Raw genomic sequence first — 27,613 nt, 5'->3', positions numbered from 1 at the left:
GTGTACTTTCCTCCTGCCTCCTGTTGAAGAGATAATTTGAAAATCATCAGGAAGTTCCTATCCTATCTATATTAAATATGTATCTCCTATCCTCGCTGTAGGCCACCCTTTATATTCTGCTCAATTATGCACACTGCAGATCTTACACATTCCAACACTGTGTAAGTTCAAGAAGTGTCCACAGGCCAATAAATAGAGCCATTGATCAAACCAGCCTTCTATTTCATATTATTCTTTGGCCAAATATTACAAGATACATTGTTATTATACTACTGTAGCTATGGTTTAGCTACATGAATGCAATTAAAATTAGCAGATATTGTTGGGTATATTTGGTTGAGTGTGATCGAAGATGTATATATAAAGGGCTATGTTAAACTAATTAGATAACATTTTACATTTCCTGAAAACACACAGTGACATATTACCCATTTAATTTTATTTGCATTTGGGTACAGCAGAATTTGTTACAGAAATACATAGTGTAATCACTAAGGAAAACACATAATATGCTGATAAAGACAATATCATTAATTCTTTTATTGTAGTTATGATCATGAATTCTTTGATGGTACTGGACCTTTCCCCTTCTTTGCAGCCTTCTCTTTTTTCAGCTGTAATGAAGAATTGGGCGGGGAAAGAGACAGGAACAACAAAATTAAATATTACTTCAACAATGGGCACTCCATCTAGCCTACTACACAGAGTGGTTGTGATGATAAAATGAAGAACTGTATTATCTCTACTAAGCTTGGATGAAAGGTGTGATGAAAATTTTCTAGACAATTACAACTCCTTCCTGTTATGCTTATTTCTTCCAAACCTCACGTTATGTGGCCCTAACTGCAGCAGACCTCAAACACTCTTCTTTCCGAACATTCAATCAACTGTCAATGTTCATTGCCTACTTCCTTGCTATTGATCTGACAGCTGGAGTAAAAACAAATAACACTTTTCTGGAGAGATATAAACAGTAAAAGGGGAAAAAATTATTTGTGGCTCTGGAAAATAGCTGAACATGAGCTCCTTGAACTGATTCATCCTTATCTCAACCCTGGAAGTTTAATTGTTGCTTTGAACACTTTCTGTTATGTTCATAGAAACATTAACAGGGATTACTATCATGGAAAGTTTTATATAACAATTAAGATGTTTAAATGTTTTATCAATATTTTTATTTAAGAAGCACAGCACATTTTGATTCATAAAGCTGAGAACAGTACTTGTTTTTTTAAGTCCTTTGTTTTGTCATGCATTTAAATCAATATTATATATATGGATGATGTTATCCGTTCAGTCGTGTCCAACTCTCAGCGATTCTATAGGAAAGGTTTCGCCATACGTTTCTGTCAATGACTGCTTCTTTTAGTTTATATAAATGGACAACCCTTAAAAAAACCCAGCAGTAGATTAGTTGGTCAGTCTCTCATTCAAGTTTAACTAAGTCAGGTGATTTATTGTGAAATTTAGTTGGGTAGTACTATAGCAAAGGTTTTTTTAAACATTTTATTTAACATCATTCACTGTTCTGCTTGTAAGAAATTATTCTAGCCTATAAGGGGTTTTTGGTTGGTTTTGTTTTTGCCTTGTAATTTCTGCTACTGGCCCTTGTTTCAGTCACAAAAAAATATTGTTTTTGCAAAAGGCATCAGAGGGGCCAGGTCTTCCACATCCTGGCTTCAACCAAACTCCTGGTGGAATAGCTTTGTCTTTCAGGCCTTGCAGAACTGAAGAGCTCACCTAGGCACTCATTCCATTAGTATTGTTTTTGCTTCCTGTATTGTAACACCTAGAATTAAATAATCCTAAGGGAGTTAAAAAATTGAATATTTTTACAACAATTGAAACACTTTTTAAAATCGAAACTTGAATTCAACACAGCCTGACTGATTGGTTGGTTAAATTTCCATCCCTCTGTTCCTAGATAGGCTAGCCTGCAGAGGCTTACCGAGAAATATAGAATACAATAAAAACAGCAGAACATAACCTTAAGATCACCCTCCCACCCTCCCTGAGCCCCCCAAAACTGCTCTTACCGTAACCCCCCCTTACCAAGCCAGCAATTGCTGCCAAGAGTGCCCAGAATGGTGTAAAACAAGGCAGGAATCAAGGGCACCAAAGTGTAAAAAGGCATCAGAGGAGGGGCCAGGTCTTCCACATTCTAGCTTCAATCAAACTCCTGGTGGAAGAGCTCCGTCTTGCAGGCCTTGCAGAACTGACAGAGCTCTCCTGGGAGCTCATTCCACCAGGCAGGGGCCAGGGCCAAATTTCACAAGGGCCAGGAACCTCCAATCTGTTTTCAATGGTAACAAAATGCTAATGGTTTTAAATGATGTATGAAATAACATACCTGCTCCTGATATTTTCTTTCAAAGTAAGCCATGTCATCTTCTTCAGGCCTCTTTAAACCAGAAACTTGCATTGCTGAACTAGCACCTCCTTAATAATTAGAAAGTTATTTTAAAATTTTATTAGTTTCAGAAGGAGGGGATGTTGGTTTCATGTCAATGAAATATTAAGGAAACTGTCTTAAAATAAAGTTTCTTTGAAAGCTAAGGGACTTATTTGCAAATAACCAGTTACAATCACTAGTATTCCAATAATCTCTATAGCCAGTATGTTTCTTGGATAACATAAAAACATAATTGCCATCATGAAATTGAATGTCTGACAGCAATGGCCATGCTTCTAAACAGAACTCCTGGTTTGCCACTATTCTTCATTCCTAATACTTTAGGACAAAAACATATTAGTTCAACTCCAACTGATATCATGTCCTACTGAGACAAACTGCAGATGGGAAAAAATAGTACCCCTTGTTCACTATAGAGAACACTGGATATTCTCACAAACCATCTTCTTTCTCTCTGTCCCACTGGGGTCTAGAGAGCTAACTGCAAGAGACCTCAGAATGTCAAGGACTACATTATACGTTTTCAATATTGTGGATTTTTCTGTCCTGAATTCCTGTGTTGGCTACACATTAATCCCCCAAATGCTTTACCTGTTCAGTGTGTATATAAATAAATATATCAACAACCAGTCAGTACAATCAGTACAAAGTACGTTAGCTGAGCATTCTTAGAATCAGAGTTGGAAGGTACCTCCAGGGACATCTAGTCCAACCCCCTGCACATGCAGGAACTCACAACTACTTACACACCCACTCACAATCGGGCTAAATCCATAACATTGAAGCAGAAACAATCCGTCTGGTGTCAGCCGTGGCGACACTAGAACTCTCGCAATTCGTTGTTGGTCCTACCCATCAGGCAGGCCACACCCTGAACCTCATTTTCAACATGGGTTTCAATGTGGCTCTGTTTTGATGTTTTGGAGGGACTTTATGTAATTAACCACAATTATAATTTGTTTATTTGTATGTACGTTTAATGGTGAGAACATTTATGATAGAACATCTGTTGTAGAAGAAATCTTTAAGACAAATACATTATGATTACAGGTGCATAGAGAGAAAAATATTTTTATTATAAATATATAAGAAGATTGCATGGAGATATAATATAATCTGCTTTATTTTATTTTGCTTTATTTAATATTACAGTATCGCTGAGGAAGGAGAATGAAAATGAGACTGTACCTAGGAACTCGTTTTGCACGGTACTTATACATTTTGAATAAATATTTGATTCGCCATCACCAGCTTGATACTTCTTTTCTACTACATTCATAAAATCAGCATTTGTTAGATGACTATCTAGCCTCTGCTTAAAAATGTCCAAAGAAAGAGAACTTACCACCTCCTGAGAAAGCCTGTTCCACTAGGAACAGCTCTGTCAGGAACTTCTTTTGAATGTTTAGCCGAAAATCTTTTAAAATTAATTTTAACCCACTGGTTCTGCTCCAAACCTCCAGGGCAACAGAAAACAACTCTGCTCAATATTCTATATGACAGCCCCTTCAAGTATTTAAAGATGGTTATATCACCTTTTAGTCGTTTTCTCTCCAGGCTAAACAAACCAAGCTCCCTCAACCTGTATGTGTGAGTATGTACAGCTTTTCTCTTCCTCAAGATCATAAAGTCTAAAATCACATGGTCTCTACTATCAAGCACAACCACAACTTTTACCTCATCAATCAGTTCTTCCCTATTTCTGTAATGTCTGTTAGATCATAGTCCCCTTCCTTTATCAGGACTTCTAGTTCTTGCTGCTTGTTTGTTACATTTATTTATTATATTTAGTAAGTTTAATGTATTGTTCTGCAACATTCTACATGAACCGCCCTGAGCCTAAGGAGAGGGCAGTATACAAATGTAATTAAATAAATAAAAAGATAAATAAATGTTCTGCGCATTAGTGTAGAGACATTGTAATCCTTCATACGAGTACCACAGGGTTTTAGTTTTTGAACTTTCCTGTAATCGTTCTCTGCATATAAGCCATTCCCTTTAAATATGCAGTGTTCCCATCTACCGTTATTTTCATCGAACTAGGCGCTGAATGTACATCTTGCTCCCCCTTGCACTTAGTTTAAAGCCCTCCTCACCAGGTCCAGAAGACTCTTTGCGAAGACATTTTTTCCCAACTTTGTGAGGTGCAAACCATCTCCCAATAAAAGAGCCTCCTCACGGTAGCGTGATCCATGGTCCAAAACCCCAAAATGTCAGGATGACACCATATGAAGGATCCAGTCATTTATCTGCATTATTTTTCTTTCCCTTCCTAAGCCTCAGCCATTAACAGGAAGAGTTGAGGAAAATACAACCTGTGCTCCCACATCCTTCACTTCTTTCCTGAAGGCCACATAGTCTGGCTTCATATGCTCCACAGTGCACTGGGCAGTATCATTTGTTCCTACATGAATGAGCAAGAAGGGATGTGTGTCCTTGGGCTTTACAAGTCTTTCCACCCTTTATGTGACATCCTTGATTCTTGTGCCAGGTAGACAGCATACAACTTGAGACAACAAGTCCAATCAACATACTTTGGCTTCTACGATTCTCAGTGGGGAATCCCCAATTACCAACACGTGTCTCCTAGTCCTAAAGCATGGGGAGCAAAATACATAGTCTTTTCATCCACAGGGGCCAGTGAAACATCTTCTCAGATTCGGGGGAGTTGAGGGAATATTTCAGAAACTTACAGTGCAGTCGTAAGTACCCCTTACTCAGAGTAAGCCCACTGTACATACCTGAATAGAATTCTGAATAGGACTGCTTAGGAGGGCCCTCTTGCTTATTTCAGAGATTGATACACAGATAAACGTATTTTAAACATGCGCTCAGCTAAAATCTGGCCATATTTGTTTTCAGCATAAAGGCAACTTTTCTTCTGATATGAACTTCTTGAGAAGCCTACTGATGCAGGCCATGCAATGTACACAAAAGTTTATACCCAGAATAAAACTTCATTGGTCTTAAAACGTGCCACTGAAGTTTGTTCTGCTGCTTCAGATCAACATAGCTATCCACGTGAATATAATTTAGACATGCACATTTTAATGTCATTACCATCTGTTAACTGCATTTTTGTTTGTATGGAACTAGAAGATCCTTGGAATGCTCTGAAAAAAGGATGGTCTGTGCTGGTAACAGGAGATTCCAGAAATTGAGCTGAAGGTGATCCTTAAAGAAACAAGAAGAAATCACAAACAGGCTACCACCATCATTCTAAAACAAACAGGTCCACAAATTCCTCAAAAACCAAGGCAATGGTCTTCATAAGAAAACAAATAAATTGCCTAAATCATTCTACTTATACCTATTGAAAACTGTCAGATATATAAATATTTAGGAATTATGCTCGCTGAAACACTCTCTTGGAAAGTGCATCTAGCAATGGTAAGAGCAATGGCAGTAAAAAGTATGGCAGCCATAGTAAAGTTTTTCTATGCAAGGGGTAGATGTTTGATAGACCCTGTACTGAAATTTTTTATCAGCAAAGATATCTCCTATCTACCCTATGAAGTAGAAATATGAAGAGATCAAGCACTACACGAGATTTAAAAATTACAAAACCATCCTCATGAAACAGATCCTTGCATTACCTAAAGGGTAATGTAGCCCTTATAAGAGGAGAGTTAGATCTGCCCTCTGTGAGACCAAGGAAAAATCTAATCAAAGTAAAATAGATTAAAAAGCTAAAACAAAATTGACTCCTACAGTCAGTAGAGTCTAACTCTACTGAAGGACCTTGAGGAATTTAGAGCCAAACAGATTAATTCAGTCATCATATTCCGCACCAGATGACCTCTTGAGAGATGCAGGAACTGGACATGATCTCCATGGCTGGATTTATCATATGGATGCTGCAATCAATAATTTTACAATATCAAAGACAATGTCAAAGACAGTCCCATGGGTTAAATCATTTAAAAAAGACTATAGAAGAACACTTTATTTGGTTAACATTACTTCCATGCCACTACAGATGGCTTTTACCTATATAAGATAACAAACTATGCCTACGATTTGGCTGATTCCCATTTACCCAAGATCTCAGCGTCTAAGTATATATGGGAATCTGGAATTTGAAGATCTCACCCATTATATCTTAACATACCCACTATATGATGAGCCAAGGAAGATATTTATTTTAAATTTAATTCCTGAGGAACCTGCAATATTTGAGCATATTTATTGTCTGGAATTGATGATATATCCAATAGAATAGCTCTTTATGCCCCTGCAGCCAGGAAAATTAGAGCCATAATGCTACTGGGCAGGGGGGGGATGGTAACCTAAGACTTTTAAATCTTAAAACTATACTTAAACTGTTAATATAATTTTATGTTATCTTTTTAGTTGAATTATATATATTTAATTTATTTTTTGGCCTTTGGCCACCATAATAAAAGCGATCTACTACTTCTAAATGGGTCCATAAAAGTTATTGATGAAGAATAAAAATAGCTTGAAATATAAGCGGATAGATGTCATTCTATCTTACAGTAAAGTTACCAAAGAAATAGCTCAAGGACAGGAGATCTGTCTACATTGTGATTTAACAGTACTCTGTCCATATGACAAATGTATATATGTATATAATAAGGCTGAATTAAATTCATTGGCTTAGTTAACTATAGTTTTATATTTTATTCCATGTTATATAGTACAAAACATAGCAACAAATGTCACAAACATCCTTCAAAAACTACCCAGCTATATGAGTTTGCTGCCCTTTTACAATATTGTTGAATTGCATACCAGCGGATGATTTTTATATATTTTCCCAATGAGTTTAGGAGCTTTGTTTTTAGGAACATTTATTGCATATTCCCCAAAGCACTGGAATGACCTCTACGAAGATTAGTTGCTGCTTATTATTTATGCTTCCTTATTTATATATAAGAGCCTCTTGTGGCGCAGAGTGGTAAGGCAGCCGTCTGAAAGCTTTGCCCATGAGGCTGGGAGTTCAATCCCAGCAGCCGGCTCAAGATTGACTCAGCCTTCCATCCTTCCGAGATCAGTAAAATGAGTACCCAGCTTGCTGGGGGGTAAACGGTAATGACTGGGGAAGGCACTGGCAAACCACCCCGTATTGAGTCTGCCATGAAAATGCTAGAGGGCGTCACCCCAAGGGTCAGACATGACTCGTTGCTTTACCTTTTTATTTATATATACTGTTCTAAATATAATATATATATATAAACAAGACCACATGGAAGCAGCTAATTCTCAGAGGTCATTCCAGAACTTTGGGGCACTTAAAATGAAAACCAAGGTTATGATTTTTTTTCTTGTATATTGAAGCCTTGTGGAACAGATCTTAATTGACGAGGAGGTTTATAGAGGGAGAGGCAATATGTATTTATTTATATTTCTATACTGCCCTCCCATGAGGCTCAGGGCAGTTTACATAAACATGGAGGTTATACATTGAATCATGGTACAATAATAACAATAATAATAACAACAGTACGTTCCAAGTTAACAGCAGGTTTGCAACAGTTTATAACACAACGATAACTTTTATAGCTTCTAACTTAAACCCATCGGGAGGCTTTAAAGGTAAGCACCCCACACTGAATTTGAGCCAGAAGTACTCAGTCAGTATTTGCAGATGCTGCATTATTACAGTATTCTTTTTTAGTATATACACATACTCCTCCCCCCCTCCCCGCCTAAAAAAGAATACAGACCATAGGGCTGTATTTTGTAAAAATTAGAGTTCTCAGTATTTCTGTTACTTTAAAATCAGGTGGAAGTAGTAATCTGAAAAATTTCCCCAAAATACATTGGATCTATTAATGTACAAAAAAAGTTGTCTGTTCTTACCTATCCCACTGTCATCAAGTCTCATATAGCCTTCTGCTAGGGAACTAAAGCCAGTTAGTCCTCCCATTGCAGCAAAAGGGACATCTCGCCCCACAGGCTTTCCTTGGGCTAAGCGTTCTTCTTTAGTTTCCACCAATGTTTCATGAGTATATGTTGGTTGACCACATCCACAAGTAAAGCAGCTGTGAAAACCTGAACATTTTGAACCTAATGGGAAAAATATATATTTGAGAAGGGAGTCAAAGACTGACACCTTCAACTACCTTCCTTCTGAGCAGCACTTCCACTTGGCAATCCTTCTGTAACTGCTGGGAATACAGAGGCATTTGCACCAACTGCAGAAGAAGGCATTTGCACCAACTCCATGCAGAAGTTTTCTCCAGTCTTTGTCCCAGCCCCAGTATGCCCCCCCCAACTGAAGGGCTTTTTCAAGCTCTTTAAAAAGATCAGCAATTGACATACTGTTGTTAACTGACATACTATGATAGCCTAAATTCAGTGGCTGACAAACCAGTGGATTTGGGGGGAGGCAGCTACAGGGGACTGAGCAAAATAGTGCTACTGTGGATAGGGCTTGAAAAAATGTGCACCTACTTTCCCACACAGCATTCAAGACTGCAATCTTCCCCAGAAGGCTACCAAACTAATTTTGGATAGGATTGCAGCAAACGTTGGGGGCAAACAAAGATGACTAGTGGATGACAACATGTGGATGCTCCAAAAAAGCCTACTCCTGTTTAGACATGAAACTGGAGTAAAACCTCTGTGTGGAATAGCCAGCATCTCTTGGCATATTTCATAAAGTCAATATTCAAACTTCCAGTTTTAGATACAGAACAAATTAGAATACATGTAACGGTCTGCAAATCGATTACTTAACTTGATGTTACTAGTTGCAAAACATTTTAAGCAAATATCATAGTACCTACATATAAGTACATGTGGTTATAATTATACAAAGCCTACCAAGGCATAGTTTTAAAATATAAGACTGCTGTATTCTAATACAGTGCATGCTTATTTATCCATTCTCACTTACATGCGTTGCACAGAAATCCAGGTGCTGCAGTATGTTGATCAGCAAAGTGCTTACATCTACAACGGATAGGTTGAGTACCGTTAAGAGGGATGAAGTGATAAGATCTGCATGGACATCGGCTCACCCTACAAGGTATATATATAGGACGTTCTTTTGGAATTACTTCAAAGTCTGTCTTATGTTGTTTATACCTGGGAAAAGTTTGTACAGAAAAAAGCACACATACAGATCAGCTATCACCTATGATGTTCAAATATTTTACTAAGAGATCTTGTTAACCAGCCATAGCTTGGGATTGCTTCTCCCAGAAACCTTCTGATAAATATTGAGGACTGTGGAGAAAGGACCGGATTGATCTTTTACTTTGTTCCAATGTTACTGGGTGGTTCTTGCTGCTTCTGAATATCTCCCAAACTGAGTACAAAGTAAAACTAAGCCCTCCTACAAGTTCTGTCTCTTATAAAACTGAATTTTTATTACATTTATACCCTTCCCTTAGAGGCTCAGGGGAAAAGTCCCTGGCCTTGGTTGAGGCCAATTTTACTCCCTTAGGGCCAAGGAACCTGTGCAGACACATTCACCATATTCATAGAATCATAGGGGCCATACAGGCCATCTAGTCCAACCCCCTGCTCAACGCAGGATCAGCCCAAAGCATGCTTGAAGATTCCCATTTTGTTCTATACTCATCTTTTTATTCAAACAGAAATATATCATACACAACACTGAACTCTTCCACAAAATTATTTATTCACTTAATTTTACCCTACCTTTCTCTGCAGTGAGGACCCAAAGCAGCTTACAACACACCTCTCCTTAATTTTATCCTCAAACAACCGTGCTTAGTAGGTTAGGCTGAGGGAGTATGACTGGCCCAAGGTCAATGAGCTTCCATGGCACGAGTGGAGATCTGGACCCAAGTTTACCAATTAACCACTATACCACATTGGCTTTGGACTTTGAAGTAAACATTTAGCATGTTTCTTTAAAAGGGACATGTGGTGTACAGAATAGACACACTCCAATCCTCACCTATGAGTACAAAAACACGGAGTCTCTGGGCCCACAAGTTTACAATCCATCCCTGTTGGTGATCTCCAGCTCACATATAATCTGTTTTGCAATCGTATTGGTAACACTTTCTTCTTATATTCTTCATATTCTTCAGGAGTGAAGAGTTTCCCTCCATCATCTTCACCTACAATTCTGTAAACAAGCATTTATTCCAATAATACTTTCCACTGTACTTTTAATAAACTCAAAAACATTTTAAAATTGCACAAAAATACATTTAAGGTTGTAATACCTTGTGAGAAAATTTTAAAAAACAGAAAATTTAGGGACTTCATATTCTTAAACTTGTGGTGCAATATTCATAACTTTATGATCCTTGTTATAATTTAATTCTATGATCCTTAAATTATTAATTTAATATAATATTTCCACTTAATGATACCCTACTCTGAAGGAGTAGGCTAACTCTATTCTAAAATCTATATTGTAGAATATATACACATATCCAAGTCTCACAGGCTTTCACTGTGAGACTGACAGCACAATCCTAAATAGAGCTATACTAAATCCAGTAATTTCAAAGCACTTACAATGTTATGTTTTTAAGACTACATTGCTAATAATGCATTTTACAAGAAATAACTACACTCTGTAAACTTTATTTTGCACTAAAATCATAATTAGTTAACTTGTTCTGCTTGTTGAGCATTACACCAGCAGGAGCTGCTCCCGTGAAAAGCATCACTTTGTCTATGTTTGCTGCCAGTTTACAAAGATGCATACTTGCTTGGCTTTGAGAGGACAAATCCAACAATAGCTATCACCTGTTGTGGGTAACTAGAACTTCCATTTTTTCACACCATCTTCAATTTGCCTTCATCAAGAGCCAGACAAATGTTTGTGGTGCATTCTTCCCTAATGTTTTTTACTTTCTCTCATTCCATTGTTTAACAGGAGAGAATTCACATGCCTCCTGTAGAACTGAAACAGGTGTAACTTTCCACATCTCTGTATCTTCATCCCCAACATCCAGCTTTCCCCCTAAACCAGGCTTTCTCAACCAGGGTTTCATAAAACTCTAAGGTTTCTTGACTTACCTAGAAGGGTTTCCCGAGTTAATTAATTTTAAATATATATTTTTTAATTTGTTAAATATTTATCAGTGATATCATTACATACGGTCATGTCAACGTCCTCTCCCCTCCCCTCCCAAAATGACCAATGATGTACCTGGTGGGGGTGAGAAGGGGTGGGGCCCCAAGTGGGCTAGTACACAGCTATGCATCCCAACCATATTCTGTATCCACACCCCTTCTGGGGTTTCTCGAAGCCAAAAGAATGTTTCAGGAGTTTTTCAATGGTAAAAAAGTTGAGAAAGCCTGCCTTAAACTTGCAGGCTGCTCACAGGGGCTGCAAGAGAGAGCTGCTCTACCAGGCCTATGATTGAGGCCTGGCAATACCAAGAATAGGTTTTCACTATTCACACAATCAACCAATCCTCAAGAACTTATTATATATCCCACCCACCTCGGCTTTCAATTCTTTGTGAGGAGGTGGTTTTTATGAGATTTTACTATTCATAAATTTAAATGTTATAAGCTTGGAATTTAAAATGCTTAATTTATGCTGTTTAATTTGAGAGTATATTTTATCCTGTATTTTCAGAACGGATGTGATCCGCCAAGGAAGGACGGAATACAAATACAAATATACACAGAAATAAATCTTTGCGCACACAACGAGACGCAAGAGTCACGGGAATCATGCAACTATTGGAGGATGGGCTGGCTAGAGTTCATAGACCGGGAGGGGGGGGTTCCTCTCAGGCAAGGTGGACCGAATGCAATCCAAAACGGCCGCGAGGCTGATACTGAAGTCACACGGCTGCTTCCAGGTCCCCTTTCCCTCTCACAGAAGCGCGCCTAACCCGCTATTTACATGTTCCGGAAGACGGCGAGCTTTCCTCCCCTTACCTCCTGTACTCCAGGTACTCGTCTATGGCTTCGGCGGCTCCCGGCTGTAACGTCAGCCGCTCCATAACTAAGTGAAGTCAGGCACTCGCCGGCCCGCTTCCGGCCGGCCCAAGCGACAGGCTTCCTGACAAAAGCTTGAGTTACATAAAGGAGCGCGGAGAGAAACGCCGCCCGCGCGCCTTCCCGCCCCTAAGGAGCTCGGGGTTGCCGAGCCGCCTGTTGGAGCTCGGCCGTTGCTGGGAGGAGTCGGTTGTAACGCGCCCTGTAAAGCCAGCTTAGTGTTGCTGAAGGAAAGTGGAGAGGTGCCCGAGGTTTGGTCGATTCTTGCAAGGGGGTAGACTGCTGAAATGCTATGAAGAATGAACCACTTACAATCCTTTTCAAGCGTCCCCAATATAAACATTCCTTGGAGATGGGAAATGAGCTCAAAACCCTAGGCGGGAACTTTTTCTTTTTGACAGTCTATGTTTTTTAATTTGAAGGGGCTTCTATTTGGGGAAAACATTACAAAACTACATTTTCCTGGCTACAGTTCAAAATGATACGGTGCAGTTTGTCCTCCTCAGTACTCTGACATCTCTCCTCCATGGTTAGTTGTGCCCGTTTTTCCTTAAATTAAAATGGCACACCACTGCTCCCAAGTTTTTTTTAAAGGCAAGGGTCTGGAATTACAGGGGAAATAATGGCATGCATAAGGTCAACAGTAACAACCCAACAAAACCTGCAGATTGTGTTGTATCACAATTATTGACATTAACCAGGCCAGCACTTCCAGTACATGAGTCCAAGACCTTCAGAATCCATGGAGAAGGGCAACCTATCTGACCAGCTTTTATATTCTGACTTGAGTTGGGTCAAGTTAGTGTGATGCCAGTAGGAATCTCTCTGCGGGCATTGTAGTCCTCTGTGTTACTGAGTCTTGCCAGGATAGAACAAAATATATAATTTTCTAGCAAGTAACTTAAAGGTCTTTAGCCTCCTTTCACCGTTATAAGCTAATGGGTACTATTGGTGTAAAACTTACTTCCTGAATTTAAAGCAATGGTTTTATAGATTCCAAAGTTCTAGCAGAGCCCATCAAGACATACACAGTTTGTAACACCCTACTACACAGTATTAATGCCACTCAGAAATAAAGCAGTTGTCTTTTTTATTAGTTATTAGTTGTCAGAGAGGCATTGCAACTTTGCCTTGTTACTTGCTGCCTTGAGAGGGAAAAGGAATGCATTTGCTTCCTCATCAACTTGTTGCGTAACAATGTACACATTTGTTTATGGGCAGGGCTCAAAGTTCATCTTTTGCAAAACTGTAAAGTACCTTTGAAAATGAAGATATACACATCCACAAAATCAATGTACACTATGTCTACAGTATTTTAAAAGATAGCTGGCAAATTATATCGTTATGACTTTCAACAGTTGTTACTCTAGTATTTATCTTTATATATTCCTTCATCATATTGTCAAACTCCTTAGTCACCTATTTCACAAATTCCCATTACTAAAAAAAAAGTCATGCATTTGAACAAAAGAATACTGTACAAGCCAGAATATTTTTACTCCATAGCAGCTTTGCTTGACACTTCAGTAAATGCACTTCAACAGCAAAGAGAAACTCTATATCATGAATTATCATTGAAGGCAGAAGCATGTGTAGAACCATTGCATAGTAAATATGAACCCTGTGTGTAAGGAGGGCTGTACCAGACATAGAAATACAAACATATTTTACACCATGATTTTGTGGCACAGTATCTTACCAAAGCAGATTCAAGAATGTGGCCTATGTCCCCTGATACACCAAAGTCTGAGAAAGTGTATTTGGATTTCCAAGTGTATGTGCTTAGATATGTAGCCTTACCATTTCATATATCAAGTCTAGCCTACAGCTTTTAATATGCAACTTAAAATAACAGGGTAGGGGAAAGATGAAACAGGCCATTTAAGCGTTTAGAAAGCGATTTTACAGAAAATCATATATATTCATAAGAAAAGCAGACCAGGCACTCAAATATTTGACCTTATAGTTTATTTTTAATTAATTCAATCCATCCTTTATAGTAATCTGCAGGGATAATCATTTGGGACAATATATCATCTAGCACCACATAACTTGATCTTCCTATAAATCAATTATTCATGTATTAAGCAAAAAATACTGGAATAAACCCTTTAGAAATCATTCCATAATAAATGCAAAAACTCACACTGGCACTTTTTAGAATTTATGATACAGAAAGCACACTATGAAATATAGTGTACCCTCACTGTTATTTGCTGCTATAAGGCTAACATGGATATAAGGCAGCATTCCCCTTCACTCCTACTGTTTACAAATCCATCATAAAATGCTTGGGTACAAGTCTACTGGACAATGGCACAGCAGCACTGCCTGCCAGATCACACCTTTTCATTACATCTCTTTAGTAAGCATCAAGTTGCCTTGCTTCCCCTCATCTCAGTTCATCCCCTCCCCTTAAAAATAACTTAAGAGGTATGTCATGTTTATCATAGGCTGTAAAGTACTTTGTCACAAAAAATAAATGAATAAGAAGCAAGCAATGTTCAATATCTGATGTGACTTCTATCACCTATTTTAACTTCAGCTGCTAAACACATTTAAATATTTTTAGACAGCTACATACCATCACAGATTAAGTTTTTTTTTATCTAACTGACCTAATTCTTTAGTAACTATGCACCTTAGCATGTTGCTACTTGCATAAATATACACAGTATTTTTGATACATTCTCTATTTCACAATAGTGCAAATAATTCTTTGGATAGCCATTTTAAGATATTATTCACAATTTTACCTTGATATTTACAATCAGCCAATGTTGATGTTAAAAGTACTTTAGGTACACTTACTTTCCAGCATTCATGTTAACAGAGACATTATTCTTCATTGGTATGCATTAATAACTAGACAAAAATTAAGCTAATTTTATCACTTAGTCAAAAAGATATTAGATGTATATTTAAATAAATTTTAGATATTAAATCTACATTCTTCTCCATGATCATTTCATAAAATCTCAGTTTACGCATTATCCACTTATCTTACTACACTAGCTGTTTCCCAGCAAATTTATCGATAAGATAGTATGCAGCATTACTTTATGAAACACAAGGTTTCTAGAGCTTTATGAAAAGTTAGAATTAAATTTAGTATTCCCTGTTGAAACAGGATGCAAGCTTTCATGAACTAAGTATTTATTTTCCCAACTGGAGCAGAACTAAACCAATGGCAAATATAAGCTGGACACAGTGATTTTAGACAGAACTAAATCTATAGCCAATACAGCTGCACAAAATCAATTCAGAACAGATTTAAACTAGGAGTGTGCAATACTTTTTACAGATTTTTTTTTGTTCAGGTCTGTAGGACCTGAAAAAGTTTTGGGATTCCCAAAAAGTCCTGGATCCAAATACTGGTATGGCAGTTGGATGTAGGATTTTTCAGAAATACCAAAATTTTGGGGATCAAATAGACCCAAACCAGAAAATGCCAGTATAAACATACCAACCCGATCCTGTGGCTAACTATGATTCTTCTGCAACTTTATTTAAACGATGCTGAAGGAAAAAGCAGTGCAAAGCTGAACCTGCAGGGAGTGATTGGCTCCCCGAGGCACAGCAATCCCAGCTGGACTACCCTCTGCAACCACACAGTTTAAACTGGGTGGCAGAAGGCAGTGCAGAGCTATGCTAGCAGGGAGCCCTAGCTTCTCACTGACCCAACTGATCTTGGGTTGGCTTCTCTTGCAGCCAGTGATTTAAACCAGGCTGCAAGAGAAGACAGCTACAGCCAAGACAACGGGAAACTCTCAGCTCCCCACCACCCCAGCTGATCCTTGGGATGACTTCTACAGTGCCTTTAACTTTTAATGCTTGCCCAACAAAAACACAGAGAAGTGGGAGCTGTTTTCGGATCTACCCAAAATTCTCAAATATATCCAGGATTTCCTTGAGATTGTTCTACATTTTTTCAGATAAAATCTGAATAACATTTGGAAAGTTAAAATATACCCCATCTCCCAAATACCAAGGCATTTTATGGGTATATTTTTGGCTTAGGTAGATTCAAATGCACGCCTCGAATTTAAACCAATAGTATATAGTGATTTTGTATGCTATCTTACATTGTTTGCAGCATTTACCCGTTTGCTTGTAGTTGCTGGCATCAAGTTTCCATTTGTGGTATTTGTTGTCGAACCATTTACAACAATGTAGTCGACCTTGTTTTCCAATTTTACTAAGCGCTGCAAGATGTCATCCAGAAGAACTGCAATTGTTCTTTTGAGATCAGCTAAAGAAAATAATAAAATACAGAAAGGAATCCTTTTTTTTACAGTCTAAAGTTGAACAAAAGAGTTAAACCAACATATGTGTATATAGGGGAGAGTATCTTACAGCAGGGGTCCCCAACCCCCGGTCCGCGGCCCGGTACCGGGCCGCAAAGGCCATCATACCGGGCCGCCAGCGGCCGCGCCTACCTCCCCCCCTGCAGCGAGAGGGGGGGGGAAGAGGCCGGCGTGGCAGCCGGCGTGCCAGCTACGCAAACGCGCACGCGTGGAACTGCCGCACATGCGTGTTTGCGCCCCCTGGTGGCCAAAATGTGCATGTGCGGCAACTCTGCGCATGTGTGTTACCGCCACCTGGTGGCCAAAACACGCACGCGCAGCAATTGGGCATGCGCATTTATGAGCAACTGCGGCAGCTGGGCCGCTGGCTCTCCCCCACCCCCGGAGGCGGTCCCCGACCAGAAGAAGGTTGGGGACCGCTATCTTACAGCATTCTAAGGAGACAAAAGAATAGCAGTTATTAGGAGGGAAATGGGTCTCTCCTAGTCAAACTTGATTGTTTGACTTTTGCTTTGAATTCCATATATTTTAACCAGTGTAATATATCAACAACCTCAGATATGCAGATGATACCACTCTAATGGCAGAAAGTGAAGAGGAACTAAAGAGCCTGTTGATGCGGGTGAAGGAAGAGAGTGCAAAAGTTGGCTTGAAACTCAACATCAAGAAAACAAAGATCATGGCATCCGGCCCTCTCAATTCCTGGCAAATAGATGGGGAAGAAATTGAGATAGTGACAGATTTTATTTTCCTGGGCTCCAAGATCACTGCAGATGGGGACTGCAGCAAAGAAATTAAAAGACGCTTGCTCCTGGGGAGGAAAGCTATGGCAAATCTAGACAGCATCTTAAAAAGCAGAGACATCACCCTGCCAACAAAAGTGTGTTTAGTCAAGGCTATGGTCTTCCCAGTTGCAATGTATGGCTGCGAAAGTTGGACCATAAGGAAGGCCGAGCGTCAAAGAATTGAGGCTTTTGAACTCTGGTGCTGGAGAAGACTCTTGCGAGTCCCTTGGACTGCAAGGCGAACAAACCGGTCAGTCCTAGAGGAGATCAGCCCTGACTGCTCCTTAGAAGGCCAGATCCTGAAGATGAAACTCAAATACTTTGGCCACCTCATGAGAAGGAAGGACTCCCTGGAGAAGAGCCTAATGCTGGGAGCGATCGAGGGCAAAAGAAAGAGACGACAGAGAATGAGGTGGCTGGATGGAGTCACTGAAGCAGTAGGTGCAAACTTAAATGGACTCCGGGGAATGGTAAAGGACAGGAAGGCCTGGAGGATCATTGTCCATGGGGTCGCGATGGGTCGGACACGACTTCGCACATAACAACAACAACAAATATATGCAACTATGTATACTCTAAAACATGTGACTGGGGCAGTTATGATCTCTGTTATATTCTCAGGAAGAACAAGCCACTTCCCTTCCTCCTTCCTTTTTATTGTCACTGCCCATACCTCAGGTAAAATCCACCCCCTCTCTGTTGTGGATTGCCCAAGGCAAATCCACAAGGATGTTACGCTGCAGCATGCCAAGGATTCAAGGCAGGTGGGTAAGGACTTGGCCAGACTCAAAACTAAACACCTTTATTTCTTCAAGACACAAACTCAAGAGTACTACAAAGACAGACTCTATCTACACAAAGCAAAATAACCAAAATGACAGTTATTGAGGCACTTACAATTCATTATATAGCTAAGGGGTGGCCAAATAATGGCTCTCCAGATGTCCATGAACTACAGTTACCATGAGCCCCTGCTGTGGACCATGGACATCAGGAGAGCCACAGTTTGGCAACCTCTGAAATAGCTGGTTCTTTGTTAGCTGCAAGATGCTCCCATACTTGGTGCATCTGAACCCTCTTTAATATCATTTATAGCGAAATGCATCCAAATACACAAAACCATGGACACAAAATACAGTCATCAAACTAACTTCTATCCAAACTGCACCCCATGTGTACTCCAGGACCTCCAGCCAATTTGGGTATCAAGTGTTACGGCTGAAGCCCACAAGACCTAGACCTTCTAATCAACAGATATTAACACTTGTAAGGGCTAGCAGGTTTCCCCTCAACTGAGACTAGCAACACTCTGGTTTTCCATGTTTTTCCAAACTACTGCTAGTGCAATTCCCTCTTAATTCTAACATTTTGCAAAATGAGCAGTGCTAGGGACCATGGGAGGAAGCACATCTGCCCACCCTGGACGGTGTGCAGCTCCTAACGACTCACTCCAACAGGAACCTGAAATTAATTTTGGGGTCACTGTGGGTGGGCAGATAGTTGTGAATTACCTGCATTTTTCAGGGGGTTGGACTCGATGACCCTGGAGGTCCCTTCCAACTCTATGATTTTATGATTCAATTGCATAATTATATTACTTTTTATGTATAAAGAGCAATTAAATAATGACACAATGCTACAAAGAACATTTATGTAGACTTACCATAGCCTGCCACTGCAGCTCCGTTACCACCGTTAATTATATTCTTGTTTTCTTCTGCCAGTGCTCTGACATATCTTTTACTTAAGTCCAGGATTTGTTCACGCAGTTCAGCACTATTCTGTTGCCTTGGATGTTGAAAGGTGTAGCGCAGTAACATTATACCCCAGATAAAACCAAAAACAAGCAGCAATAAACTTATTTTCTGGGATATGTTTTTTCTTGAAAATGTGAAAAACATTTCTGAGCAGGCCAAAGGTGTCAATGTATGCTGAAATCACAATTTTTTCATGTTAGGTTTTAAACAATCTCCACAGAACAGTTACTCTTCTGGAAAAAGCGTTTCATCTATTTGTTTTCCAGTGGACATGCTTGATTCCTGAAATTTAAAACCAAAAAAGCATTCAACATGCTTTTGCAAAATACAAATAGCCTTTAAACATACCAAAGTAGGATTTGCTATACAACAAAAGAGAAGCCTGAGAACCATTATAACAAAGCTCCTAAGTTCATCAGTTAAATTTTGTCGCTATTAATCATCAGACCTATATTCTTCAGACTACAAAATCTCTAGAGTTACATGATTTTTACAGTCTTATAAGCCAGTTCAAATGGCAGGTTAGGTATGAACTTTTGGAATACCTTTATGCAAGCAAATTCTGCTGTGCCAAAACTATTTAGATTTTCTTCTAGTCTAACCCACTGAAATGATATTGGTACATAGAGGGTAACTCTACATAGTACTATAACAACTACTTTGTTGTTGTTAGGTGAAAAGTCATGTCCGACCCATCGCGACCCCATGGACAATGATCCTTCAGGCCTTCCTGTCCTCTACCATTCCCTGGAGTCCATTTAAGTTCGCACCAAGCTCTTAAACACTACTTTAAGAGCTGTAAATATTAAGAAGATAATGTATGATGCACTATAATCATAACATAAGAGCACAGTGTTAATATTATTGTTATGAAATTAAAATTACTGAATGTTTTAGTGGATCATAAGTTTGCATATTAAAAATCTTTGGTATAGGTGACTGAGACACTGAAAGAAATAAGGTCATCTTTAACTTGTGAATGGGCCTTTCACTCCAGTCAATCAATTAAGACTGGCCCCTACTAAATAAATAACTAATTTATTATAACAATTTAAGTAACAGATAGTAAGCCTTCATAGAAGTACAGTCATCCCAAATAAACTCCTATCCTATTCAAACTCCACCCACATGTACTCCAGGACCTCCAGCCAATCTGGGTACCAAGTCTGTTCTCCAAACACTCAAGCAAGATGGAGAATTGCGAATCCATTCCCCTGCAGATGGTCATTTATCTAGCAGTGAAGGTGGCAGGGTATGGAGTACTAGACATTATCAACTCATCCCTCACTATAATAATAAACATATGGACTGGATCTGTCTTTATTTGAAAAAGCCTATTGAAGCACATAAGAAAAAATAAAACATATAATCAATCATTGATTAAAATTGCATAAATTATGAAGTATAACAATGATATAAACTTACAGGTTACTTATTATTATTATTTAGATTTATTACTCAGCTCCCCCCCTCCCAAATTAGATTACCACCCAGGAAGGAGAACCCCAGAATCATTGTTAATGAAAAGGAGGGCTGACCTGCCTGATAATTACCATAAATCTGAGAGAACAAGAATTGCCTGGACTTCAAATGCTTCTGAAATAAATTTTGCAATAGCCAAGTAGCACACCTATTGTTCCCATACAAAAGAATACATTATAGTCATAGGAAAGGGCAGAGGAATGTTTATTGACTTCATTTATACACCCCCTTTCTCCCCCACAGAGGCCAAAATGGACTTACATAATTTATCCTCAAAACCTTGTGAGGCAGGTTAGGCAGAGAGTGTGTGACTGGCCCAGGGTCACCCAGCAAGCTTCCATAGTAGTAGATGTTCTCAATCCTGGGTCTCACAGATCCTAGCCCATAAGGAAAGGAATAATCAGATAGTCTCAATCTGTGATAAAGTTTATACAAGAAAAGTGTTAAAATTTGGGATATACAATTTGATCCCATAATCTTGTTGAATAGATCAGCAGTTGGTAACATGTTAAGACGAGCCTAGAGGGGAAAGGTGATGATACAAAAGGACTGTATGAAAATGTGAATACCTGTTAGCCACAAAAGGTGGTGAATAAAGAACCATGATGTGATGGGAACAAATACATTTAGCATCTAATATGGGATGCTGCCAGTCCACTCTTTCCAGGTGACCTTTGATTAAGACACAACTTAAGCCCAATGACAGTAAAGCCTAAAATTGAAACATCTAGCTCACCAATTTTGGCATCCACCAATAAACTGGATTTGTCTTTAAGGAATGCAATCTACCAAAACTTCTCAAATATATTCTTGATTATAAACCTACAATTCTCATAAAAGGTAGATTAATTCCTGTCATAATTGATGAAAGAATTCTAAAATATAATACAAAGCTAATTACAAATCTCTACATCTGATGCTATGTAAAAGTGTATCAGCCCTTAATAGTTAATTAAAAATTACTCTTGCACACCCTATAGTACTATCAGTAAATAACTGAATTAATAAAATCTGGTATGCTTCTAAAGTGTTGACATTAAATGAACCTGGTAGAAATCAGAACTAGTACCCATTTATGGATTTTGGACACCTAGTTGATAGATTTTTACTATTTGATGACAAAAATGTTCTTGATTTCTAGTTTTATAACTGATTTTTTTTTCAAAAGCATGCTTGGCAGGCATCCTTGCTTTGGAATATATTACGAGGCCAAGTTTTTCCAAAAGTCACTGGAACATCAGAAGGGTATCTATATATGCTTTATTGATTACAGGAAAGCTCTTGATTGTGTAAATCACAACAAATTGTGGAAAGCCCTGCAAAATCTGGGGGTCCCAATGCATTTGATCAAACTGATGCAGGCACTCTATATAAACCAAAAAGCCATTGTACATACATCATTTGGTGACATTGGCTGGTTCAAAATAGAGAAAGGAGTGTGCCATGGTTGTATTTTCCCCCCTTCCTGTTTAATTTGTATGCTAAGATCATTATGAGAGATACTGAACTCGAAAAAATAAATATTTCCAGTGATTTTTGTCTTCTCAAAATATGACTTAAAAAAACACTGGAAAACACAATAATACTAAGAAACATTGACATCAGCAGAAAAAGAGGAAGACACAACATGCGCTAAATTGACTCCATCAAGGAAGCCATGGCCCTCAGCTTGCAAATCCTGAGCAAGGCTGATGATTATAGAATGTTTTGGAGGACATGCATTCATAAGATAACCATGAGTCAGAGGTGACTTAACAGCATCTAACACCCAACACTTCTGGAAAAAGAAAAATCAATGAGAAAGTTTAAGTATATTTAGGCCAATATCCATTAAGGATAGACAAATATATTAATAACTGAAGAGAAGATGGAGTATAAATTTAAGTAAAAGAAAAAGTTTTAGGAAAAAAATTTAAACATCCAATACAAAAATTAAATCAGCAGGAGCCATCTTCCAATTCCATTTAAGAATTCCGTCTTCCATTAAGCCGTAAGATACAATGCTTAGATAAAATAAACTTTTACTGTCACCCAGAAAAACAGAATTAGACAAAAGTTTCAAGTGTTATAATAAGTATTCTAATATAACAAATTAGTCTATTAATAGTATTCAGTCTTAAAATTCTCATTAATTTGGATTCAGATTAAATAACAAATTGAAAAGAAGGGCAGCAATTCATCAGAATAATAATTATTAAATGTGTACTTCTTCTTATATGTATTTCCTCCTGTTACATCTAAACCACCCTGAGCCAAAAGGGTGAGTGGTACAAAATATATGATAAAAAATTAAAAAAAATATTGTATTAAATACTATCCACACATTATATACATCATATTGCAAGCCATTTTAAATAATTTATACCAAAGAACTTAACCTAGATGAACAATAGGGCAAATATTAACTTGTTCCTTCAAATACAATAATGCTTTCAAAACCAATACATATTATGTCCCGACAATATCTGTGTACATTACTGCAAGTTACAGTGTAACAAATATATTCTGCTATACAATAACAAGATACAGACTTTCCCCAAAGTCTTCTTATGAACCGGGAACGTTTTCATACGGAAAGCATGCCAGGAAACAGGAAAGCACTTTTTGTTTGCAGCATGCCAATGTAAGAGACTTGCTACAAAACAAGTAATCCGGGAGGAGCTAATCGCTGAATACAGGAATTAAGAGGCTCGGAAGAAAGGCCATCACAGCATGCCTTAAATTAATAAAGACGAAAGAAATATTACGTTGCATTCCCGATATAAAATAATATGTGATTTTCAAAAACCGAATGCGAAAAGTCCTGTTACGCACAATAAATCGTACCTTGAGAACACGGATGCTTGGAATCACAGGACTCGAACGAGGCCATTCGCTGTCCATCTGCATTTCTCGTTCCAAACACTTTGCAACCCGCCCTGAACCATTGCCAGTACCCACAGGGCAATTTCGCCTGTCCTTCCGGGCACCTTCTCACCCCCCGAACACGCTCGCCAATCCCAAATAGGGTTACCATGCAACCCCACACGCTCTCCCAGGCTGTCAGCGCGCAAAGCCTCCCACCAACTTCCGCTCCTCCCCGGTCAGCGCCTTCTTACTGTACGGCGCACAGACCAAAGGTACAACGTATCTCATTTCCGGCTCCTCGTAGGGGAGGTGGGGGAAAATGGCGGAGAAACGGCAGTATGTGGGCAGGAGTAATTAAATTGCGGCCTGAAACACACGCCTTATGATGCAATATGCTTGAAAAATCAGTCGCTTTGAAATTCACCTCCTGTTTTTGAACGTCTGGTGACTTTTGTTTGCTTAAAGCTACAGGAATCATTTTTGGAGAGTTTAAACTCTCGCAATGTTTTCATTTCAGGATTTCATGCAAACCTGAGGACTTTTGTACAAAGAAGATCCATGTTGTCTGACCATGAGTACAGTCTCTGGCTTTAAGTATCCACACGTTTGGCCACACTGAGAAAGCTGCAACTGAATGGTGCTTTCCACCACGATGTTGTTATAAATTAGCTGAACTACTGGGCTGTCTATCTTTGGGAGCATTAGTCATGTAGTTTATATATTCGTGGCTGTTTGCTAGACAGTCTCCCAGAGGCTTGATTCAAATGTATGAAATGGGCAACAGATAGGGTTGCCAGCTGTGGGTTTGGAAATACCTGGAGATTTTGAGACTGGGGCCAGGGGAGGAAGTGGTAAGAGCTGAGCAAGATATAATGCCATAGAGTTCATCCTCCAGCTATTTTCTCCTGGGGAATCTTAGTTGTTTGAAGATCAATTGTAATAGTGAAGGATTGCCAAGGTGCCACCTGAAGGTTGGCAACCCTAGCAACAGAACTTTCCACTGCCCAGCATTCTACCCTGTGTGTTTTTACTTATTTTATGTTGCTGTCTGTTAAGAGATACATTTACAGGGCGATCTTCTGTAAGCGGAGTTGATGGTGTTCCCAGGTATGCCCTGATTTTTATTATATTAAACCATATATAGGAATATTTGTTCTTTGGACAAGAGGTGTATTTCCAACTGTAGTTTTAGTTAAATTACACCTTTAGTTTAGAAGACTACCCAAAACGCAATCTACAGCCAGTTTCAGGTACTCCTAAATCATGCAAGATTTTCCTAAGTGACGCAGACACTGTAGTACATCATCCCAAGAAAGTAGCATAAAGACCTGCTTGTTCCTACTTTTCTGCTTTTAGTTTCCTTATATTGTAATAGTTCAGTTAACTATTTAATTCCTCTTTATTTTGCATGTCTCTTCCTCTTGGATCAACAGCAGAGACCAAGTTTCTATTTTAGTCCAGCCTAAAGGCCCTGGTAAGAGCCTCTTGTGGTACAGAGTGGTAAGGCAGCAGAAATGCTGTCTGAAGCTGTCTGTCCATGAAGCTGGGAGTTCAATCCCAGCAGCCGGCTCAAGGTTGACTCAGCCTTCCATCCTTCCGAAGTCGGTAAAATGAGTACCCAGCTTGCTGAAGGGTAAACGGTAATGACTGGGGAAGGCACTGGCAAACCACCCCGTATTGAGTCTGCCATGAAAACGCTAGAAGGTGTCACCCCAAGGGTCAGACATGACCCGGTGCTTGCACAGGGGATACTGTTACCTTTTAAAGGCCCTGGTACATCTCTGGTGTGAAGAGAATCAACAGTTTGCTTTTATGTAATTGCAAAAAATAACAACAACAAAACTTTACAGAATGCCAAATTATGCCAAGAAAAGTGGAAAATTACAGCCAGTGGTACTTAATCGGGTTTAGGTAGTCTTGCACTTACAAAGTCATTTGAAGAATACAATCTGCTTCCATTCATTATAGGGTGAGGCACAATGTACACCCCAAAAGGTATAAATCCCATAAATTCCACCAACTGGAACTTTGGTTATCTCATTTAATTTGCCAAAATAATTTCATATATATGGACAATTGGTATTTGTGAGTGAACATAATTTAGCCTGCTAGATGTTCTAAACATTTCCTAAGGCCCATTCTAATCCAAATTAGCTTTGTTGATTTAGAAGGACATAACTCTATTTAGAATTGTAATCTTATATCTGGTTTCCATTTTGCATGATATCAATCCTGAAATTCACCTGAATCTTTAAATGCTTGAAATTTGAAATTAAACTGTTTTAAGGCCAAATGGACTTCGAGGAATGGTGGAGGACAGGAAGGCCTGGAGGATCATTGTCCATGGGGTCGCGATGGGTCGGACATGACTTCGCACCTAACAATGACAACAAGGCCAAAGTAGACAAGGGATAGATCTTCCCAGCATTTTGTAAATAATTTGCAGTTGTAGGGTCTTCAGATTTGGATTGCGACTGTATAATGGGGAAGGTGAGGGAGTTTAATCATTTCAATCCCTGAGCCTTTGGGGAAAGGTGGCATATAAATCTGAAAATAAGTAAACCGCAAGGAAGGGTAAAGGTAAAGGTATCCCCTGTGCAAGCACCGGGTCATGTCTGACCCTTAGGGTGACGCCCTCTAGCGTTTTCTTGGCAGACTCAACACGGGGTGGTTTGCCAGTGCCTTCCCCAGTCATTACCGTTTACCCCCCAGCAAGCTGGGTACTCATTTTACCGACCTCGGAAGGATGGAAGGCTGAGTCAACCTTGAGCCGGCTGCTGGGATTGAACTCCCAGCCTTATGGGCAAAGCTGTCAGACGGCTGCCTTACCACTCTGCGCCACAAGAGGCTCATACAAGGAAGGGTAGTATATCATAAATAAAATTTAAAATATGGTATAATAATCAGGACTTTGAAGAGCCTCTTGTGGTGCAGAGTGGTAAGGCAGCAGAAATGCTGTCTGAAGCTGTCTGCCCATGAGGTTGGGAGTTCGATCCCAGCAGCCGGCTCAAGGTTGACTCAGCCTTCCATCCTTCTGAGGTCCGTAAAATGAGTACCCAGCTTGCTGGGGGGTAAACGGTAATGACTGGGGAAGGCACTGGCAAACCACCCCGTATTGAGTCTGCCATGAAAATGCTAGAGGGTGTCACCCCAAGGGTCAGACATGACTCAGTACTTGCACAGGGGATACCTTTACCTTTAATCAGGACTTCAACTCCTGCAGGAATTAGCCCTGGAAAGAAGAAAGGCAGGCAAACAGAAAGTACATATTTCTGTCTTCCTGGGCTAACAATCTACAGGGAGGACATTGTCAATTCAGATTGGTACAACCAAGTGTTTGTGCATCTCTGAAACTGCAAACCCCATTAAAAAAATAATGGTTTGAGATCCAATCAAAGAAGGTCCAATATCATAATTAATGTAGCAGGAAATATCTTTCTGTGCCTATCCCAGAACTGCTGCCTCACCTAGAGTTGCCATCCTCCAGGTAGGGCCAGGAGTTCTCAGCATTACAGCTGATCGTCAGATTATGGAGATCAGCTCCCCTGGAGGATGGTAGACTAGAGAATTAAGTTCCTGCTGAGCACCCTGGCTCCCCATGATTCCATTACCTATTACCTAAATAAATAAACTATAAAGCATAAGTGGTTTCTTGACTCCCTCAGGATTGTAGGACAGAAGGCTGACTAGGTGTGTCAGGCTGTTAATGATTGCCTAACTGAGTGTTGGAGATAAGGGGAAAAGGAAAGGTTTAAGTGATGATAGAATCAGTAGCACCTTTAGAAGCTCTATTGTCCTGCAAATATGCATTGCTATTTTGAGTGAGGACAGAAAGCCTGGGGTTAGTCAGCACCTGCAGACACACAATGATCTAATCCAAGGAATCCAGGCAGCTCCTGGAAGCATGGTATCTGGCCGGTATGCACTGTTCCATTTCTGCTTGGGAGCAAATAGTACAATATGGTCAGTTGAGATGCAACTAACATCCAAGTGAAATTAATTCAAAAGAATTTTTTGGCTATATATCTGGAAAACATAATTATATTTTTGTGGCATGGTCACAATTGGGCATAGGGTTGCCAGCCTCTGGTTGGGAAGAACCTGGAAATT

General features: G+C 39.3%; 2 protein-coding genes across 3 annotated transcripts; both read right to left on the bottom strand.

Moving 5' to 3' along the window:
- Positions 1–422: 422 nt before the first annotated feature.
- FAM221A (family with sequence similarity 221 member A) lies at positions 423–12,533 on the bottom strand. The gene is made up of 7 exons (XM_077302499.1): positions 12,266–12,533; positions 10,311–10,484; positions 9,279–9,469; positions 8,240–8,446; positions 5,474–5,587; positions 2,351–2,439; positions 423–614 (listed from the first exon to the last, which is right to left on the bottom strand). The coding sequence occupies exons 1-7, from the start codon at positions 12,328–12,330 to the stop codon at positions 555–557; spliced, it is 900 nt and encodes a 299-aa protein (XP_077158614.1). The 5' UTR covers positions 12,331–12,533; the 3' UTR covers positions 423–554.
- Positions 12,534–14,276: 1,743 nt separating this feature from the next.
- CCDC126 (coiled-coil domain containing 126) lies at positions 14,277–23,785 on the bottom strand. Of its 2 annotated transcripts, none has more exons than XM_077302501.1 (4): positions 23,483–23,785; positions 20,918–21,071; positions 19,081–19,456; positions 14,277–16,577 (listed from the first exon to the last, which is right to left on the bottom strand). In XM_077302501.1, exons 3-4 carry the CDS (start codon positions 19,316–19,318, stop codon positions 16,402–16,404), a joined length of 414 nt encoding a protein of 137 aa, XP_077158616.1. In that variant the 5' UTR covers positions 19,319–19,456; positions 20,918–21,071; positions 23,483–23,785; the 3' UTR covers positions 14,277–16,401. The 2 variants fall into 2 exon arrangements, with proteins under 2 accessions (XP_077158616.1, XP_077158615.1); XM_077302500.1 differs by having other exon boundaries at positions 20,918–21,033.
- Positions 23,786–27,613: the final 3,828 nt, after the last annotated feature.

This window comes from Paroedura picta, chromosome 11, assembly GCF_049243985.1.
Source record: "Paroedura picta isolate Pp20150507F chromosome 11, Ppicta_v3.0, whole genome shotgun sequence".
Lineage (NCBI taxonomy): Eukaryota > Metazoa > Chordata > Lepidosauria > Squamata > Gekkonidae > Paroedura > Paroedura picta.
This window is presented reverse-complemented; position numbering and strand designations above follow the sequence as displayed.

Coding starts and splice junctions, on each gene's coding strand:
- CCDC126 (XM_077302501.1), bottom strand. CDS start 19,318: ATGTTTTTCACATTTTCAAGAAAAAACATATCCCAGAAAATAAGTTTA. Junction 16,578..19,080: donor AGCTGCAGTGGCAGGCTATG/GTAAGTCTACAT, acceptor TATTTTCTTTAG/CTGATCTCAAAAGAACAATT.
- FAM221A (XM_077302499.1), bottom strand. CDS start 12,330: ATGGAGCGGCTGACGTTACAGCCGGGAGCCGCCGAAGCCATAGACGAG. Junction 10,485..12,265: donor GAGTACCTGGAGTACAGGAG/GTAAGGGGAGGA, acceptor GCTTGTTTACAG/AATTGTAGGTGAAGATGATG. Junction 2,440..5,473: donor AAAAATGCAGTTAACAGATG/GTAATGACATTA, acceptor CTAATTATTAAG/GAGGTGCTAGTTCAGCAATG.